This window comes from Dama dama, chromosome 24 (genome assembly GCF_033118175.1).
Source record: "Dama dama isolate Ldn47 chromosome 24, ASM3311817v1, whole genome shotgun sequence".
NCBI classification, from domain to species: Eukaryota; Metazoa; Chordata; class Mammalia; order Artiodactyla; family Cervidae; genus Dama; species Dama dama.
This window is the reverse complement of record NC_083704.1, coordinates 52,996,294-53,017,528: the sequence shown is the minus strand read 5'-3', so window position 1 is coordinate 53,017,528 and position 21,235 is coordinate 52,996,294. Positions and strand designations below refer to the sequence as shown.

Below are 21,235 nucleotides of genomic sequence, written 5' to 3'. Positions count from 1 at the left end.
AGGCTGTGAAGAACACGAGGCAGGCTGGGCGCTTTCTGACGGCTCTGAGGTGGGGGGTGTTTTCTAAGTCTTTGCTTCTCCCCCTCTCAGTACAGGCCTTCTCTTCCAGGGCTCAGGGCGCTCAGGGATGTCGGTGTGATGTGCACACAGTCTCACCATCCCCCCCAGTCACCGATGCCTGACCTTTCCCCTCAAATGTCCATCCAGCAGTGGGTCCAAGGCGTGCAGTACTAGCTGGGATGCTGTGACACATGGACCATGTGACGCCGTGTGGAGGGGTTCTTCGAACTTAGCCCAGAGCCAGCGGTACAGAAGAGACGCCATGCCACTTCACCCCCACCTCCATCAGAGACTCAAGGGGACACTGCCTCCTTCCTGTGCCCTCCTTCTACCGTGAGCTGGCACAGGAGAGTGGTCTGCACCCAAAGCCAAGGCGGGCAGGAGCCTGAGGACCTTTAAATCCTGCAGTCGTCCAGTCGCCGCCCCCACCTATATGCCTCATGCTGGCTGTGCTGGACTCTGCTCACTGCTTGGATGTGCTTGTGGTCCCCACCCCCACCCCCAACCCCCGGCCCAGACCTGCAGGCATGCTGCTGCTCCCTGTGCAGAGCTGCTCCTCTACCCCAGGACGAGAGACCCTCCAGGCATGCCCACGGTGCTGGCCGCCACCTCTCGTCAGGGCATTCTGCTTCACTGAAATCTCTGCACCTAACAGACCACTGTCCATGAGCAGCCAGGTGCATTTACGCGCCTGGTGGAGGTGGGGCCACATGGATTTCACGGATGAGGGTGATCAGCGCCGCAGCTAACATTTATTGAGCAGCTACCCAGGGGTAGGCACAGACCAAACAATGCTTGCAGACTCATCTCCTTTAATTCTGACCATAAATATGGCAGGCTCACGACTTCCCTGGTGGTCCAGTGGCTAATACGCTGTGCTTCCCAATGCAGGGGACTTGCGTTCGATTCCTGGTCAGGGAACTAGATCCCACATGCCACAACTAAAGATCCCGCATGCTGCAACTAACACCCGTTGCAGCAAACAAACAAAATATGGCAGGCTCGCAACAGATAAGCACACCAGGGCTTGGAGAGCCACAGGGGCATCTCCAAGGTTGCTCAGAGGGTAAGGAGCAGTGCCACCTCAAACCCAGAGCCTGGCTGGGCACTCGGTGCCTTGACGCTCTGTGCACAGTTCCTGGCACGTCCCTGGACTGCCCCCCGCCCACAGTGAAGAGTCAAATGAAGGGACAGTGTTTCTTTCAAAGCTCTGTTGTGGCCCAAGCTAACACTGGGTGGGCATCCCTGGCAGGATTCAGTGTTGGTGATTTTGGGGTCCAGTGGCTTGACCAGGGATTGAATGGCTCTGAGAGACAGGATCCCAGGGCAGGCACTGCCATTTCATTTATTTGGGCTGAAAAATAAGTACACTATAAGTATGTTTTTTAAAAACTCAGGACCAGTAGGCCAATTTCAAATGGTCCAAATGGCCAGGCCAAGTGCAGATGATGGGGGGAGTCTATGTCACAGCCTACCTGGGTGAGGACGTCCAACTGGCCCACGATGTGCTCCAGTGTGCTGGTCAGCGACTGGGGCATGCTCACGGGCTCCTGGGATTGGCTCTGCATCGACTCCTGACTCCTGCCCCTGCCGGGCGGGACGAGGGGATCCACTTCTGGCTGAAAATGATAGAAGGAAAGGGAGCCCTTTAGTCTTGAGGAAACACTGAAGAAAAGAGCCCCTCAAAGGATCAAGGGGAAAACCATCAGCAAACTTGAGAAGACGAGTTCCAAATGTTGGTGAGCAAAGGCGGGACTCCACCTCTGGGCCCTCCTTTCCGAGCAGAGACTGAGAGCGAGGAGTGGAATCAAAGCAATCGCAGTCCAGGCTGCAGGGCCCCGGGAGGGATGTCAGGCTGGGCTCTTGGAGGTCCTCAAGAGAGGCCAGGGGCTGCCAGCTCTTCACAAGACCTGCAACCTCCAGTGTGAGGCCTCTCAGAGTCCAGGGCCCCTGAAGTCTATGCTGGCCCCTGAAGTCACCCTTCCTCCTAGTTAGCCCAACACCCACTCCCCACCCTAGGGGTGGGATGGCCCAGAACTAAGGGAAGGGTCCGGCCCTGCCCTGGCGCAGATCCCCAGGGCAGACAGATTCTATGTGAAAGTGCTGGTCCAATGGCTGGCGGAGTCAGCATCCACAGGACAGGTGCCCCATGCTGCTTCAGAGAAGACTCCGGGAACCTGAAGGACTCGGTGCTCCTGTCTAAGATCCTCAGTCCCCAAATGCAGAAGCCATCCTCCCCTGCCACCGCCGCCACTGGACAAGTGATTTCCTAAATGGGCTAATCCAGTCCAATGCGTGTCTCCCCAAAGTCAGGCACTGCTCTGCACACAAAGGCTTTTCCAGACCCTAGAAGCATCGTGCACGTGTGCAGCCAGAGCAGGATGCCGGGAACCACCTGGTTCCCAAAGACAGCACGGCCAGATGTCTCAGGAAGATACAATTCCTCTGTGGGCTTGTTCCTTGTGGGAATGACATATTCAGCAAGGCTGACACTCCTCAGTTCAGTTTTGAGGGCAGCCCCAAACCCCAGTAACCCATAGATGCAGCCACCCTTGGGACTCAATGTTTTCAACTACAATCTGACTGACAGACATTCAAAATGTTACACGTTGTTCTTTGGCTTTTGCCAGTCCTCCGGGGCTCTCCATAGGCTCTGAGAGAAAATTCAAGCCCCTTGACAGGGGACCCTGCTCTAGCCTGCCTCCCTCCCCAGCGCTGCTCCCACCTCTGCCCTGTGTCTGGCTCCCAGGGTCCCCTCATCCGTCCTTCCTTTCCCCTGCTCCAAGCATCCTTATCCATTCACCCGGCAACCCCTCACGCCCAATCAGAAGCTCCTCTGTGCTCCTGCACACCTGGACCTGCCCTACCCCGATCCTGTTCCTCCCGCCACTCATCTCCAAAGACAGGACACATGAGCGGAAAGAGTCAAAGCCAGACTGCCCGCCTCCCGCCCACATGTCCGTGTCTCTCTCTCCCTGTCTCCTGCCTGCACTCATCACTCCTTTCCCCTCTAAACCCAGGACACATCATTGGGCTCAAAGCCTGTCAACTCCCCAAACACAACAGAGCGCAGGGCACTCAAGCCAGCACTCCCTCATCCTTCAAAGCCCCAGCCACGGCAGAACACCAGCTACGACTGCGGCTCACCTAGGATCAGCAGCCAGCTGGCATCTCATCTGAGTTGGCCCATCTCCGGGACAAATCCAGTGGCTCTGCCCTGGGCATGCTCCCCTGGGCAGGCCTCAGCATCCTTGAAAAAAATCCGCCCAGAAGACAAGTACCAACCAGCAAAGAAGGGCAGCTCAGCACATGGCCTCTACCTGCATATTTTCCTTTATTAGGAAAGTGTTCTAATCTCATAGCTAACAAACTCTCAAGTGCACGTCAATTTGAACTTGGAAAAATGCAGGCCCCAGTGCTTACAGAGAACTTGAATGTGAGACACAAACCTGAGGAGCATAATTGAAAACAAGGGCAGTTCCACATCCACAGGCCTGCTGTCTGCTGTGGCCATGGTTAAGACCTTGGCCCATGGGGCCTGGGGGTCTTCCAGTCCTCTAGGAGTTGTTACACTTCAGCTCTCAAAGCCCATCCCAAAGGGAAATGTTTCAGAAGCCTTGACTGGCCTTCAACACTGTGGCCCCCAGACCCAGGCAGTTCTGTTGGGAGACAGAGCAGAGTGGGGAAGAGCAGGGACTCAGACAGCCCCTGGCCAATATCTGAGCTCTACCTCGACAGGCTAGGTGGCCCTAGGCAAGAGTTTTAGTCCCTCTGGGCCTCCACTTCCTCATCTGTAAAATGGGAGTGACAACTGGGCCTGTACTTCCAAGGGCTGGACTGTGAGAAACGCTTATCTATGAAGCACCCACAAGGCTTTCTGGAGGAGCCTACACCCACTACTTCCAAAGAACCCCCTCCCCTTCCTCCTGACACTGAGTCCCCCTGGCTCCCTCAGGAAAGGCCACCAGAGGGAGGATGGGAACCTGGCAGCCCTCTGTCCTGATGACCAGCATCCTCAAGGAGTGACCAGTCGGGCGCTGCCTGCTGCCTGGGAAGGACGGGATGGAAATTCTGAGTGTTTCTGCAAAATGGCTTGGAGACAGACAGTGCCAAGCCAAGCCTCTGGAGGCAGGGGTGGGGATGAGCACTACTGACTTCAGCAACAGGAACCCTCCTTCTTAGCCCAAGCTGAGCCAACTCCAAAGGAAGACTGAGGACAGCAGCCACATGCCCCAAACAGGGTGGCGGCTTTGGGAAGACAGGCTACAGGAACCGGAGCTCAGACAGGAAATAACTGTCAGAAGGTACCCAGCCTCCAGCCTTGCTCACAAGTCCAGGGTTCTGCCTGCCCTGGGCTATTCCTCCAGCCACGCCATTTGCTCTTGCTTTTACTTTCACCAGGACTACAGACATTACAGCACTTAACACACTGCCAGTCCAGCACATAAAGACGGACACCACTGTGGTTTACTTGTCACCTATGTGCCAGCATTTTAGATGTCACTTAATTTAATCCCTACAATGACCCTTCACAGCAGGCATCACTGGCCTTAATTTTCAGATGAGGAAGCAGAATCAGGGAGGTTAAATAACTTATTCTAATACAGGAAATGACAGCTGGGATCTGAACTCAAAGTACAGGCAGTTCCTGACAGGAAGCAGCCTCTGACAGGGGACATCGCCTGTGGATTTGCTGCCACATGCCCAGCGCCTCTTCCGTCCTCATGGAGGCTCCCAGCTCCCGGCTCTAATATTTTTTGCGTCATTCCCCAGCCCCACCTGCCCTGGAATGCTTGCATGGCAGAGCTGAACACGGAGCCGGCAGGCCCTCCACACACACTCGACGACACCTCAAAGAGCCAAGCCCACCGTGATGACATTCCTGTGGAATGACACCTCCCCGTAAGGCAAAGGGCCAGCAGTTCAGCCCCAGAGAGCTGCTCACCTGCACTCGAGCACTTTGCAGATGTGGCATTCCCCAAGAGCTTGGCAAGTAAGTGACAAAACAGAGATAAGAAGATGACGGGCAAGAGTTGGAAGAGGCGCACGTGACAGGCTGTGGGTAATGACAGTGATGGGACATCAAGAGCAGTGTTTAAAGGGTTGTCTGTTCAACATCAAAGGATACCAGGGGCCCTGCCTGGCGGTCCTCAGCTAGGTCTATCACAAGTAAAACTGTAACAGCATTAGTCCCACACATACATATGTAGGGAGCTGCACCAAGTCAGCAACTTGCATTCTTACCAAATAAAAACATCTTAACATTACAAGGGAAAAAAAAGGTGAAACTCAGAATTATGCTGTTGTCCAGTGGCCAAGTCGTGTCCAACTCTCTGTGACCCCATGGACTGCAACACGTCAGAATTCCCTGTACTCCACTATTTCCCAGAGTTTGCACAAACTCATATCCATGGAATCAATGATGCTATTTAACCATCTCATCCTCAAATGTATGAATCAATCTAACTTTGTGGAAATCTCACCCTGGTGCAGGACCCTGGGCTCTCACAGTAAGCTAACCTGCTTGCCTCAGTTTCTGTTGCTGCCACCAGAAGCTCAGCACTGCACACAGTAGGAACTGCATAATGTCTGTGGTTGCTCTCAGCCACTCAAATACACGGGTAACCAACCCATATATCTTCATTATAAAACAAAGGAAGAGCAGGGCCTGCAGGTCCTTCCTGGACAAGAAGTCAAGCCATCTGGGGTAACTTGACTGTTCTCTGGATTGACTACTCTGGTCTCACTTTTTCATCATCCAGGGGCGGACATGGATGACAAGCTCCCACCCAAGATGATCCCATCCTAACAAGAAAAAGACAAACAATCTAAAAGGATCTTAACTTATCCCTGGAGAAGGGAATGGCAACCCACTCCAGTATCCTTGCCTGGACAATTCCAAGGACAGAAGAGCCTGGTGGGCTAGAGTCCATGGGGTCACAAAGAGTTGGACACGACTGACAGTTCAGTTCAGTCACTCAGTCGTGTCTGACTCTTTGCGACCCCATGGACTGTAGCATGCCAGGTCTCCCTATCCATCACCAACTCCTGAAGCTTTCTCAAACTCATCTCCATTGAGCCAGTGATGCCGTCCAACCATCTCATCCTCCATCGTCCCCTTCTTCTCCTGCCTTCAATCTTTCCCAGAATCAGGGTCTTCTCCAGTGAGTCAGTGCTTTGCATCAGGTGGCCAAAGTATTGGAGTTTCAGCTTCAGCATCAGTCCTTCCATTGAATATTCAGGACTGATTTCCTTTAGGATGGACTGGTTTGATCTCTTTGCAGTCCAAGGGACTCTCAAGAGTCTTCTCCAATACCACAGTTCAAAAGCATCAATTCTATGGCACTCAGCTTTCTTTACGGTCCAACTTTCATGACTGACAGTTAACTTATCTTCAATCAGAGTGTTGAGATCACAGAGCAAACAACTAGCCTGGAATGTAAGGAAAGGCAGACTCTTCCAAGGAAAACAGGAAATGAGCATCGGCTCACCTCCAGCAAAGCCTGGGAAAGCAGGACACCAATTGCCATACAAGTGGTGAGAAGAACTAGGTTTCCATGTTAACAAGCTGCAAGGCTGAGTGAGGCCAGGGTGAGAGCGAAGAACCCACAGGAACAAGGGGAGTAGGTTAAAAATTAGGGTTAGAGTTAGGGTTAGGATTAGCTAACAAGGTTAGCTAACAAGGGTTAGCAGGTTGCTAACCTGCTCAAAGGGTCTTCCAAAATGGTAAAGGAGTACATTAAGGCTGTATATTGTCACCCTGTTTATTTAACTTATATGCAGTGTACATTATGCAAAATGCCAGGCTGGATGAAGCACAAGCTGGAATCAAGATTGCTGGAAGAAATATCAAGAACCTCAGATATGCAAACGACAAAAAGTGAAGAGGAACTAAAGAGCCTCTTGATGAAAGTCAAAGAGGAGACTAAAAAAGCTGGCTTAAAACTCAACATTCAGAAGACTATGATCATAGCATCTGGTCCCATCACTTTGTGGCAAATAGATGGGGAAACAATGGAAACAGTAAGAGATTTAATTTTCTTGGGCTCCAAAATCACTGCAGATGGTGATTGCAGCCATGAAATTGAAAGATGCTTGCTCCTTGGAAGAAAAGCTATCACCAACCCAGACAGCATGTTAAAAAGCAGAGATATTACTTTGCCAACAAAGGTCTGTCTGGTCAAAGCTATGGTTTTTCCAGTAGTCATGTATGGATGTGAGAATTGGACTATAAAGAAAGCTGAGCGCAGGAGAACTGATGCTTTTGAAATGCGGTGTTGGAGAAGACTCTTGAGAGTCCCTTGGACTGCAAGGAAATCAAACCAGTCCATCCTAAAGGAAATCGGTCCTGAATGTTCATTGGAAGGACTGATGCTGAAGCTGAAGCTCCAATACTTTGGCCACCTGATGCAAAGAACTGACTCAATGGAAAAGACCCTGATGCTGGGAAAGACTGAAGGCAAGAGAAGGGGATGACAGAGGATGAGAAGGTTGGATGCCATCACCAACTTGATGGACATGAGTCTGAACAAGCGCTGGGAGTTGGTAATGGACAGGGAAGCCTGGCCTGATGCAATCCATGAGGTTGCAAAGAGTCAGATACAACTGAGTGACTGAACTGACTAATTGAACTGAAAGGTCTTCTCCACAGACCTCCACGGGGCATTCATTAGAAAGATGGGGTGGGGAGGGTGGCGTGCAGGGATGGAAGAAGACCATCCTTGAGGGTGCAGGCCTGGAGGAGGGGAGTAATTACGGAAAAGGCACAAAGCCCCACCAAAATCTTTGTCACTTGTGGAACACAATTCTTAAGCTATGAGAAGAGCAAAAGAGATGAAACCCTTTATTCCTGTGGGAAAGGTAGGAAACCATCCTGAGAGATCACTCAGATCTTCAAAGGCTGAGGGAGGGGCAGCACTACTGAGAATGCCCTACTCCTGAGACCCAGGGACACAGAGCCTAAGCCTGAAGCTGGCCCAGGACACACAGAATACCTCCAACAAAGCTAGCGAGCAACAGGTAATAAGCAGTAACAGCCTACTGCCAGGGGAGGGACAAGACCATGGACATAGACACTTTCTGAGGGGCAGGGCCCCAGGCTAGACTGAAAGCTGGGGGTGGAGCAGGAACATTGAGAAAAATCCTCCAACACCCAGACCTCACCCTAAGTGCAGGGTAATGCTAAACTAAGCTCAACTCCTGGTAAGACTATTTACCTCAGCCTCTGCCATCCTCAACATGTTGACTGGCATTCAATAAAAAAGTATGAGACACTGAAAATGGCAAGGAAGAGACTTCCCTGGTGGTCCAATGGTTAAGACTCTGTGCTCCCAATGCAGGGGCCCAGGTTCAATTCCTGGTCAGGAAACTAGATCCCATATGCCATAACTAAGACCCAGTGCAGCCAAATAAATAAATACTAAAAAAAAATAAAAGAAGAAGAAATGACTATTGATAAATGTAACAATGTGGGTGACTGTCAAAATAATTAGATTGAAAGAAACCAGACTAAAAGGAGTATATAACTGTACGATTTCATTTATATCAAATTCTGAAAAATGCAGAAAGCAGATTAGCAGTTGCCTGGGGCTGGAGGTGGACAGACAGGATTGACTACAAAGAAGCACAAGGAAATTTGGGAGACGAAAGAAATATTCTATAACTTGACCATGGTAGTGATTACATAACTATTGAAACTCACAGAACGGTTCACTTTTAAAAATGGTGAATGTTACTATTTGTGTATTAATAAGTCTGACCTAAAAAAGATGCAGTTACAACTGAAATGCCCTTAGGACCCCAACCAGCCCATCACATGAACCTGCACTTGACACTGCCCCTCACTGCCACTCTGCTCTCAAGGTGACAATCATGGCCTGGCCAGGGGACATTAACAACGGGTGAAACCTAAGGCTGAAGACCACAGGTGAGGCCTGTGAGTGATGGTTTCCAAATGCAGAGGGTAAGAGTCACATTTCAGTGACTCCTTGGTTGTTAGCAGATGTCCCAGGCAGGGCTTCCTAAGCAGCAGCTACCCAGTCTATGGAACTTTGTCCTCAGCTGCTCAGGGGTCCATACACAGCTTGCCAGTCACGAGCGAGTGAGGTCTGCATACAGCTGGCTGGAAGCCAGGTGGCTGAAGTTTTACCACAAAGATGTCACAAGCTGACTTGACAGAATGCCCCCCTCTGGTTGGGTGGGGTGGTTAATTATTAACACTTGCTCAAGACTGAAATTTCTCCTTTTCTTTTAATCTCTAACACTGGACCTTGTCCTCTGCCCAGGCTGCTCCAGAAACAGAAACTCTGTAATAGACCAAAGTATCCAGAAACTACTGCCCAAGGCTTGGGTCTGACTAGAGAGGGGAGATGGGAGTGACCTGGGTGGGCTCACTGGTACCCTCCTAGTACAGACCCTGAGTGCAAAGCTGGAAGAAATGGACAGACACACACACCATGGTTAAATCTCTTCAACCTAATCTCTCATCCAACTGCTCATCACATAGTCTGCTAAGTGAGGGTACAGAATCACACACACAGACGTTTCTTGGTTTTCACCTCAGGCCTTTGGCTTTGACACTTGGCCTCACGGAAAGCTAACAGTCAACCAGTCTGCCTGTCTCCCTGTCTGCTAAACCTGGCCTTGGCGAGGGGAGCAGGGGACAGAGCTGAGCTCACTCGGGCTCCCCTCAGCTCCAGCTTCTCCAGGGGAAATAGGCACAGCTGTTTTCTCAAGTCAAAGCTCAAGAGAAAGCTGGTACTGTGTTCCCCACACATATTTGTGGACTAGATCTACTACAGTCTTGTCTGCCCTATAATTTAGGGTTCCGGCCCGGAGTCCAACAAGAAAGGAAACTTCTGGTTCTAAACATAGCCATGAACCCAAGAGGAATTCTGGCTTCTTAAAATCATCTAATTGTTCTGCAGTCCTGCCAATGTTCTTTCAAGCCAGCCTAAGTACGAGCACTGGGTTTGGTTACCGCTGTTGGCTTCTGCGTCGAGTATGAGCATGAAGGTTGCCGCTGTGAGTTCCCCACACCAGACTCCCAAGACGGCGGGGCCCTGGGTCTTCTGTGCACCAAATAAGCCAAGAGGCCCAGCGACAAGGGGCTGGATGACATCCTCTGCACCTAATCAGGCTCTTCAAAATGACAGATCCCAATTCAGTGTAAGAGCCATCTTGTGATCCCAGGCTCCCACCAATGAGAAGCAGACAGGGAGTCCTCTGAACTAAGAATCTGCGACCTGTGAAGAGGCCGCAGGATGGGTCTAACATGGAGGATGAGGGATCCACATGCCTGACCCATACCTCCTCACTCAGAACCGGTGCTGTCCAAATGGCAAGACCGCAGGCAGCGTGGCCCCCTTTCACACCTCACAGTCCTCTCCTGAGACACCCTCTGAGGCAAAGACCATGCGGCCTCAGTCCTCCTATTACACCTGCATGGGTCACGGGCCTCCCTGGCATGTGGGAGATGTTAAATGTACAACCAGGGAACCCCCATCTCCTCAGTCAGGCCCAAAGCAAAACTGAGGCCCCCACCCCCAGCTATGTCAGCCACTCCTGGGCTCAAAGCCAGACATCTCCTGCTGACTCCCCAGCCGTGTTGTCCAAGGGTTTCCAAGTATCTCCCCCTACACAAGAGGGCTGGTTTACGAAGCCAAATGTTTCAAAGGTATGAAAGGAGGGCCTTGGTTATATGCAGGAAATGGAAAGGCATTCCAATGTCCAGATATGTCTCCAGGAGCAAAAAGTAGGACGGTCCTACTGAAATGACCCATGAGAGAAGCTGTGCGGAGAAGGGAGTGAGGATGAAATGGGGAAAGAGAGGCTAAGCGATTGCAAACTGGTGGCGGCAGCCAGGAAGCAAGCAGACCATCATGCAGGAAGAATGTTCCTGTGTGCAGGGGAGATCCTGGCCCGCTCCTGGTTCCAAGGGTGGAGGAGACCAATCAGGCCGTTAGGGGTGGAAACCCCCAGATAATCACACCTGGTACAGCCAGAATCCCACACTGGTAAGCAGCAAGGCAGAGCCCAGGGTCAGGGACACAAATGAGAAGGAAGAGGGTGGGGCAGGCAGTGGGGTCCTCCGTGAGGCCCAGGGAAGTGTCAGGAGGAGGCTATGTGTGGAGCATCTGCTGCCAGTCTGCCCGGAGTTCCTGGAGCAGGTGCACCTCTGGAGCATTCTGAGAACCAATGTTGAGAAGCAGACAACGCCGCCATGTGGTGCCCAGGGGGCGTGACCGACACCTTTGTAGGAGTGCCCTCTGAACATAACCTGCTTCCTGTAGGGCCAGCTTTTGCTCAGTTCACCTCAGGCTGGGTGTTGAGTTCCTAGGGTTGCTACCTCCTACTGTGAGACAGAAAAACCTGCTCTCCACACCATGAACCGAGACACCCTGGGTGGGAAATCAAGGCTTCCAATAAAGCTCAAGCATCAATGGCAGTTTTTGTTTTTTAAACTGCTCTGATCTAATTTTAGACTCAGAGAAAAGTTGCAAAAAATAGTACAGAAAATTTTCATATATCCCTCCCCCAGTGTTAACATCTTACATAATCATTAGCACAATGGTCACACCAGGAAATGAACATGGGGACAATTCCATTATCCAAACCAAGGAAGGGCTCCACTCAGGCTTCACCAGTTTACCTATTAATATCCTTGAATCCTGATGTTCCAGAATCCTATCCAGGATCTTGCACCACATTTAGTTTTTTCTCCTTAGTCTCCTGCAATCTGTCCAGTTCCTCAGCTTTCCCTTGTCTTTCATGACACTGACACTTAAGAAAGATTACTGGTCAGTTATGTTGTCAAACATCCCTCAGTTTCAGTCTGATGTTTTCCCACAACTGGAGTGAGGTTAGGCATTTTTTACAGGAGCACCACACGTGTGATGTCACGTGTATGACATCACAGAGCTCGTATGGACAGGTCTTCTGTATGAGCGACACTGACCTCGATCAGTGGTGATGCTGACCCCACTGCCAGGTTTCTCCAATGCAACGCTATGTCTTTGCCTGTGCAGTCAGTCAAGGGGGACTGTGGCTTTTTAAAAAGGAACGTGTGGCTGTCATTATGCACTGTGCGTGTCAGCCCAGCTTGCTGATGGCTGCAGCTGCCCGGCAGATGAGAGGCATCTAATGAAGATGAGCAGCAGAGCCGACGTCTCTGGAAGACGCCGAAGCTCTCGGTGACAAAGAGGAACAGTAGCAGTTTATTTATAGATCCACTTGAAGACAGCTCATTGTAACTACTGGAGTTGAATGTTTAAAACCTCGGGAACAAAGGCTGGCTATTTTAAACTCTCCTTGCACTTGGTTCAATGGAGAGACTTAGAGACACCGATCATCCCCAGGCACCACTCCCACCATTCGGTAATTCATATTTTGTGCCACTTCTCAGGACGTGAGCAAAGCCTGTGAGACAGCCAGCCAAGACTGGCCCTGCTTGCCCTGCAGAGGCTGCAGGCCTCCAATGAGCCAAAGCCCTCACCCTGGTGCTGCCAAGGGAGGAGCCGAGCAAGGCTGCCTGCTCCCAATCCGGGGTCTCACAGCCCCCCTTCCTGGAACATGAGGTTGCACACAGCTGTTGTGAATCAAGGTTACAGCACCTCTCCACCTCCGTCCCCCTATAGGCTGTGAAGGGGGACAGCGCACCCCAGCGGACGCCTGCCCTAGGACAGCTGGTGGTGGTGGGCCCACCTACACTGATGCATCTCCGGCGGGGCGGGGCGGGGCGGGGCGGGGACGACAAGGGCTTCCCGGAGCTCAGAGCACAGAACTCTCCATGAGGACAGTGGGAGGGTGGAGCCCCGAGGTTGGCCTGGCCTGGCCCAACTGCAGCTCTGAGCTAAGAGCAACGAGCCTCTCCAGGTCCCAGGACCACGCTGGGAGGGGAGACGTGGGGTTTCTCAAAGGCTCCCACATCCTTCTTTGAACAAAGAGCACAAAACAACATTCTTGACACAATGAAGAAGAATGTGAATATGCACTAGGCACCTGATATTAAGGAATTATTCATTTTGTTGGATGTGGTAAGAAAGCTGCATTTATTTAACCAAAAAGAAGTCTTTATTTAGGGTAAAATAAAATAGCTGGATTAAACAAAAATATTCCAATTATTTTAAAAACTGTGGGAGGAGACAAAAAACAAGGTTGACAAAATGCTGGAGTGAGGCAACAGGTACATGGGGGGGTTCATTATATTATATTCTACTTTTTGTGCTAGCTTAATAATTTCCACAACACAAAAGGTTTTTTTTTTTGGAGGTTAAAAAAAAAGCTTCCAAGTGACAGGAATGAGTTGTGGAGCCGAGGCCAAGCAAGTAGGACCCCAGGAAGAAGCTGAGGTACAAGATCACTCCCACTCTGGTGTCTTGACACTTTCAAGCACAGGAGGCAAATTTGGCTAAATCTACAAACATCCAGGATAGCCTTTGGTACTGCCATAGAGAAAGCCCTAACTGCATCAACAGTTTCAGTGAACCCTGCAGCAGTGTCCAGAACTTCAAAGAAACTAATTTTAAGATAATCTCCATGGAAACCATCTATTCTGATTTTTTTCCATGGTAACCAACGAGAACATAAACACAAGCATTATTCAACACCCTTATACCACATGGGCCATGCTGCCATCCAATCTGGAAAATATAAGCTGCAAAGGGCTTTTTTCCACTGAAAATGAAAAGGAATGAAATGAAAAGGAAGACTAAAACTTCTAGTCCAAACGTGTAGATTCTCCCACCCTCCATGACCCACACCATACCATGCCACCTAACCTGAAGCTGACAAACCAGGCCAGCAAGTGGTTTTCTTCCTTTAGCCTGGGACCATCAAACGTGCCAAAAGCCAAGAGCCAGAGCCTGCCTCCAGCCTCACACACTCCACCCATGCTGCCCACAGACAGCAGGCATGTGTCCACTGAACTCAGATTTCCTGTTCCACAGGCATGCTGGGCACCACGCGGATACAGAGGAAAAAGTCAGGCCTGCAAATAACTGACTGCAGCAGAGAGGGGCTGCTCTAGTAAGCAGTGCTCTGGGTGGGCAGGGCAGGAAGAGTTCGCAGCCTTCCCTCTGGGAAGGCTGCGTGAAGGAGGTGCCACCTGGAAAGAGACTGAAAGGATGAATGCAGCTCTGCTGGGGAACAGAGAGGGTGGGGGCTGAAGAGACACAGTCAGATGTAAGCAACTCAGTCTATTTCCACTTGTGGCTCATTTCTTCCACTTTCAGGTTTCTGAGTTTGAAAGTTCCATGGAAAAAGGAAGAAAGGGAGGGAAGGAGGAAAGAAGGCAGGCAGGCAGACTGGCTCTAGATGCCAATGGCCTCAGTTCTTGCCCACCCTCCCTGCTTTGTGTGCATGGCCTCTGCTGGCTTTCAGTGGAGAGGGGACTTGTCAGCATCGCCTAACCCAGCTGTGGATTAGTGCTGTCACCAAAATGGTAGCGTCACAGCAGTGGCCCCACAGGTGAAACAAAAACACCCAAGGCATGTGGCCTGTGCCTGCCCAGGACATTTTAACCTCAGAGTAAAGTGCCACAATGTGAGGAACCCACTGTCCTGTGATTTGGGCTCACATGTGCAACTGTGGGGGCTTCCCAGGTGGTGCGAGTGGTAAAGAACCTGCCTGCCAATACAGGAGACACAAGAGACGCAGGTTCCATCCCTGCATCAGGAAGATCATTTGGAGGAGGGCATGGCAACCCACTCCTGTATTCTTGCCTGGAGAATCCCATGAACAGAGGGGCCTGGTGGGCTACAGTCCATAGGGTCACAAAGAGTTGGAAACAACTGAAGCGACTTAGCATGCACAAGCAACTGTGCAATCTCCACTGGCCTTGAACCCATGCTTTGGCTGCCAGGAGGAAAGGAAACCCAAAGAAGCTCTGAGACCCTTGAAAGACCTTGAAAGAGAGCTCTCCACAGTGTGAGTGCACACCCAGGTTCCTGCACCAGGTGTATTCCAATGCACTCAGAGCTGGACACAAGGGCATCCAGGCTCTGTCTGGATTCCAGAGTCAAGTTCACCCATCTTCATGGCACTGTGACTGTGTGAATGTGCCTTGCCCTGGATTTCGGAGACTATGCTCCCGGCTGGTTTAGTCATTAATAGGCCTTCCTTCCTAGGAATTGTGCCTTTCTCTGGATAGGGACCTTGTGAAATGGATGGGAATTTTTCAGTGGCAGGAAACTACCATCATCCCCTTGAAAGGGCAGCTGGAGAAGGGAGTTCAGCTTCTGCCCATCCCACCACCCCATCCTCTACATGTCACAGCTGTCAAGGCCATTTCGGGGCTTGTTCCTGCTCTTGCCATCTGGAGGCACTTCCCCAAAAGGCTCTACAAAGACGACCTCCACCTGGGGGTTTAAATGTTGGGCCACAAGCACCCAGGCCATCTCAAGCTCAGGTGTCAGAGACTCACCCACCAACTGCCCTAAAGGCCCTGCAGGCCCTGGAGGACGGGAGGTGACCTAGGCACCCCCATCTGCCGGGTAAGAGGTGAACACTGAGGACAACGCAGGAGGCGTGGAGAATGTGGATTCAAGCACTGATGACTGGACTGATGTAGCAGCACTAGGGGCCAGGACAGGAGCCCACAGAGGATGATAGGCTCAGCAGAAGCTCAGAGGGCTGCCTGGGGTCCCACTCTCCCTCTGACTGACTGGTAATAAAACCACACATCTGCCTGCTCAGTTATCAACAGAGCCCAGCAGGTTTAAAGAGTGCCTTTAGGTCCAAAGAGACCACAGGGCAACACTGGGATTTCTTCTAACATAGCACAAAGATCAGAACCAACCACACCTCTTTCCAAATTGGGCTGAAGGGGTGCCAATTCTCCAGGTGCCTCTCCCAAGTTGTAGAAACTTCCTAAGATGGACAAAGACTCTCTCCTTCCACCGTCTCCCTGCCCAGCATGCCAGGGTCTTAATCTATTGGTTTCCAGTAGCAACAGCATCACCAGAAATTTGTTAGAAATGCAAATTCCCTTACTGAATCAGACACTCTGGGGGGGAGACAAGGTGAATTTTAACAAGCCCTCTGGGAACTTCTGATACACACCAAAGTTTGAGAACCACCACAAGAGGCTTGCTCAGTAAACATCACATGTTAAAAGGCTTGTCTCCTCACTACACTGCCAGGAAGCCCAGAAACTTCTCCCAGAGCACTTCCACAAAATCGTTCTCCTGCTTGTGAAAAGCAACCCGTCCCTTCTGGGAAACATGGTAATTTTTTACCGTGTACCTGGTAGCAGCCCTGACCCACCTGCCAGTCAGTCAGTTATAGCCTCTGGAAGGAAAAGGAGAGGGGATCCTGCCTGCTTCCCAGAACTGGACATATCGGGTCAGAGGGAAGAGGCCAGTCCCTCACTCTGATCCCCAGGGAGCCCTCTGCTACGTGTATCAGAGTCTCTGGTGCTCCTGGACAGTGCACAGTCACGGTACCCATCAGCCACTGTCCAAAGCAGGAAAATTTCTTCAAAAATTGTAGCTTGGGGACTTCCCTGGTGGTACAGTGGATCAGAATCCACCTGCCATTGCAGGAGACATGGGTTTTGATCCCTGGTTCAGGAAGATTACACATGCCACGGAGCAACTTAAAGCCCATGAGCCACAAGTACTGAGACTGCGTGCCTCGAGCCCATGCACCTAGAGCCTGTGCCCCACAACCAGAGAAGCCATCACAATGAGAAGGACGGAGAGGAGCCCCCGCTTACCAAGCCAGAGAACAGCCCAGGGAACAGCAAAGACCCAGTGCAGCCCAAAATAATTTAATAATTATAGTTTGGGGGCTTCCCTGGTGGCTCAGATGGTAAAGAAATCTGTCTGCAGTGTGGGAGACCCTCGTTAGATCTCTGGGTCAGGAAGATCCCCTGGAGAAGGGAATGGCAGCCCACTTCAGTATTGTTGCCTAGAAAATTCCATAGACAGAGGAGCCTGGTGGGCTACACTCCGTGGGGTCGCAAAGAGTTAGACATGACTACTGGAAAAAGGCAGAACAAACACTGAACTTCTTTATTTCTAGGCTCCTCTGGCTTCTCAAGGAAACTAAGAAACCTGGAGCACTTTCTACGACTTCCACTCAGGTAAAGGGCGGGGGTAACATGCAATCCCAGTGTGGACTGAGGCAACTCGTCTGCGGGCCTCCGTCACCAGAGTCAGCAAAGGCTGCTGCAGCTGCCCCACCCCCCACCCCCACCGGATGGTCTTCTGCAGAGTGAGCCCGCAAAACGGAAAATGCCCGAAGGAGTAAAGTAGGCTGGTGGGGAGAAATCAGGATACAGAGACTCCAGATGACCTGCCTGAGGTCACAAAAGAGACTTGCTATATCCGACCAGGCCTCAGCCTTGGCTAGGAACAGGACACAGGGGCAGTACTGCCAGCCAAGCTCTTAAAGGGACTCCAGGTGCCACAAGTTTCCAGCATCACCCACCTCCCCAGTAGGGCTGCCCAAGAATCTTTCCCCGGCAGCCATCCTAGTAAGAGTGCTGTACTCACCCCAGAAAGCGCCTGGCCAGCCAGGTCTCTGGTTGTCCTATATGGTGCCCAGCCCATCCCAGGTGATCTGGAGATGCCTCTCAGAAGAGGAACCTTGGGGTCTTAGAGTGGGTGATAACAGGGATGGGCAGTGGGAACTCAACTCTCACCTAGGGTGACAGGCATGCAGACACCAGAGGCCCCGAGGGGAACTGCAGGGGTCGACACAAGCGCGCACACACAAGAGTGACAAAGGGCTGTGTTTCTGAGTCACCAGTCTGTCACGTGCAGGGCTTGGCTATCTGGCCTGGGGGCTGAGGAAGACAGGATGTTTTTGCGCCCTTAAGAAATGGGGAGAATACCTCTTACTTGTTTCCAATTAAGAGTCTCTCAACGTCCCTAACAGAAAAGCTGAGAGTAGGGACACAGGCTTCATCCGGGCCTGTGCTGCTCACCAGTAGGTGACCTTAGGCTCAGGTTTCTCCTCTGTGCAGCACCGGGGGTGGGAACGAATTATGCCACAGGAGTCACACAGAGATGGCCTATCCACTAAGTCCCAGGAAACATGAAAACAAAGTCCCCACTGTTTCCAAGTCTGCCCCCAAAGCCCAGACCTTGTCAGGCCCAACAATGGGCAAACCAGGCAAGAAAGTGCTTGGAGGGTTAGGGAGGGTCTGCTTCCCTGTGTCTTTCACCAGGCTCTCGATGCCCATGTGCCTGACACCCTCTGACTGCTTGAGGATCAGACGAGATCGGGCACATTCAGGGTGGCATGGCCTTAGATAACTGCTTGAGGATCTGTTGCCAAGAGCCCCCTTTAATAGCTTAGAAAATTCTGAGCCAGAATTGGCCTTAAGTAGCGAAAGGAGAGGCTCTTCTCTAAGACATGTAAACTTGGGGTTCACATCTGCTCTAGTTAACTCACAATGCCTCACCTATAGATCCACACTTCTCCTCACTATGAAAAGTGACTGCCAGCTACAAATGTGTGTTCTCACCAAGAGACCCAAGTCTCCCAAGTTCCCGAGCAAGAGTGCAAATCTATGAGACAGATGGAGACAGGCCCCTTCCCTACCTTGATCTGATGACTCCTCAGGCCAGGGCCCTGCGTGAGAACCCAGATCTTGAGCAAACGCCACCCAGGACTCCCAGATCCTCAGCATGGGACAACATCCAGTGCCAGGGCTCTCTGGACCAGGAATCAGGGCCCAAGAACCCTTAAGTCAAGCCCACTCTGCAAACAGAAAATGTGGGAACTGAAGCAGGGGTACAGGGGGTGTCAGGGGCTCTGTGGACCAGAGTAATTAAGAAGAAGAAATGGACCACCCTGAGTGAAGGCTGAGGCCCTGGACCAGATATCCTTGGCTAACCTGGCCTCCTCTTCCTGGGGACAGAAGAGGAGGGCTGAGGCTCGGGGGGTCCTGGACACTGTGCCCAAGGAGTTGTGGGGGCAAGGGGGAAAGGAAAGGTGCTTCCTCCCACCTCATAGATTTGCTTTCGCGTGTGGAAGCAGAGAGGACTCAGGCTACTCATCAGGACGTATAACTGACGCCTGCAAGAGTCTGGAAGCTGCACTAGCCCTCATAGGGACAGCCTGCTGAGCAGAGTCAACCTCGAAGATAACCTGGTCAGAAGCGCCCCACCCCCTGGCCTGCTGTCCCTCACCACAGCAGGGGCAGGGGGCTTGTCTAGCTCTGTCAGACAGAGGAAGGAAAAGGAATATTCTAAAAATAGAAAAAAGGAAAAAAAAATTTTTAAATAATAAAAATAGAGCTTGGAGAGCACTTGCCATGTGCTAGGCACGGTTTCAAGTGCCTGCTTGATGGGTAACACCTCATGCAATCTCACAGAGGAGGAGGAGTCGGCATCTTCCCACCCGAGGTGAGTGGAGGAAAGCCCTTGGCCCTAGACCTCAAGGTTCTCTGAACTGGAGGGCAGTCAGCTCAGAGAACTCAGGAAGTGGTTTTCTAGTTTTACTGAATTACCTAGAATTTGGCCTTCTTAACCTCCCACCCCACCCAGCACAACCTTCCTTCCTAATTGCACAACAGGCTCTCAGATGTTTGGAGGAGGACAAGAGTAAGATTGTTATCAGAATAAATGCATCCTTGCTATGAAAAACAATATTTAGGATGCTTCTGTGGTTGAGGCAGAAGTCAGCTATAGTGGCTGGGACTTGGAGAGCAGGTGCCAAATCCAAGGTCAGCCAAGACACAATGGTCAATAGCCTCAGGGACTGAGCAGAAAACACAGGAGGGAGTGAGAACCATGAGAATGAGTGAGAGAGGGTGAGGTGACCAGGGCTGGAGTAGGAAACAGAGCTCAATATAGTCCCCCGGCAATGCCAGTACAAGCCCCTGCCACAGACAGCATGTTGGGACCCTCACAAGCCCCTCTGGAGGCACTCATCTGCTTGAAACCTTCCAACCTTCTTCCACCATGCAGCATGCCATAGGGCAGAACGTGGCGTTTCCTGTCCATTCTCAGCCCAGGGCACGGGCTGCAGTCCTGCCTCTGTAGGATTCCAAGGAGAGAAAGCTCTTTAGCCACAGTCCCGAGATCCCGCCTCATCACAACTCAGCCAAGAATAGAGGGAAAATGGAACCCATTATTCTCATTCTGAAGGGCTGGGAAATGGCTTTTGCTTTTCAACATGAAATGTGTCTAAAAATAAGCTGTGAATTTCAACCAGAGGTTGAAAATAGCTCCAGCACTGAACAGAGCTCTGTTCACAGTGGGCTCAAGGATGGCCTTCATTCCAAGAGCAAGCGCTGAAGCCACAGCCAGGGCAGGGGTCCAGGCCAGGGGCTGTCACAGGCTCACAGGGCTGCCCCTGCCATGGTCTGCCCCTCTGGCTTTAGACTGCCAAACTCTAACAGGCATGTGGTCCAGAATTCAAGATCCAGCACCTGGCCCAATGTGCTTCTAACATCCTCAAATGCCCAGGGGTGACTCATGTGGCATTTGAATCTGAGACCCAGAGTGTAAACAGGGCTGGGGGGGTGGGGGAGGCGGACATCAGGATCAAGAGCTCCCTGGCACAGCGGTGGTGCTCAAGGCTCCCTGAGAAGCTAAGCCACCAAATCCTCACCAGGCACTGCACCTAGAGCCAGGGGAAGCCTGCAGGCAGGAAGGGCAAGAGCACACTTTGAGTGTAGTAAGGAAAATCAAACTGTTAAAGGTCTTTTTCTGCTATTTACCATCACCCCTGGAGATTCCAAAGTTTGATAAGCCAAACATTTCTACAAAATGGGCTTGTGTTAGAAAGCCAGACTAAGAGACCTGGGCCACAGTTGCTTGGTTGGGGGAGAGCCCAGATCTGGCCCATCAAGCAGGATCACAGGCTCCAGAGTTAGTGCCATCCCCAAGCTCCTCCCACCCCCACCCACCCCTGCGACAGAAGCCCCTCTTCTGGGCTCACTCCCAAGACAGGAGTTATTGAAGTGATTCTCAACCAGGAGCAGTGCTGCTCCCCAGGAGACAGCTGGCAATGTTTGAAGACATTTCTGACTGTCTCAACTAGGGGTGGGGGGTGCTACCGGCAAGCCAGTGAGATGCTCCTAAACATCCTATAATGCACAGACAGCCCCCACAGTGAAGATTCATCTGGCCCAAAGGATCGACAGCACCAAGGCAGAGAACCCCTCCGTTGCTGGAAGAATGCTATGTGGACAGAGTTAGAGGAGTGGGGGCTCCCTGAG

At 51.5% G+C, this 21,235-nt stretch overlaps 1 protein-coding gene and 1 non-coding gene across 3 annotated transcripts in view; one reads left to right on the top strand and one right to left on the bottom strand.

The window, feature by feature from the left end:
- The window catches only part of POC1A (POC1 centriolar protein A), a 74,303-nt gene that overhangs the window by 17,313 nt on the left and 35,755 nt on the right, over nucleotides 1-21,235 (bottom strand). For both annotated transcript variants that reach the window (XM_061128454.1, XM_061128453.1), the window contains exon 10: nucleotides 1,536-1,679. In XM_061128454.1, coding sequence (XP_060984437.1) covers nucleotides 1,536-1,679 — 144 coding nt within the window. The remainder of the gene's footprint in view (nucleotides 1-1,535; nucleotides 1,680-21,235) is intronic.
- On the top strand, nucleotides 8,357-8,428 carry TRNAG-CCC (transfer RNA glycine (anticodon CCC)). The gene has a single exon. It is a non-coding gene; the product is annotated as a tRNA-Gly (tRNA).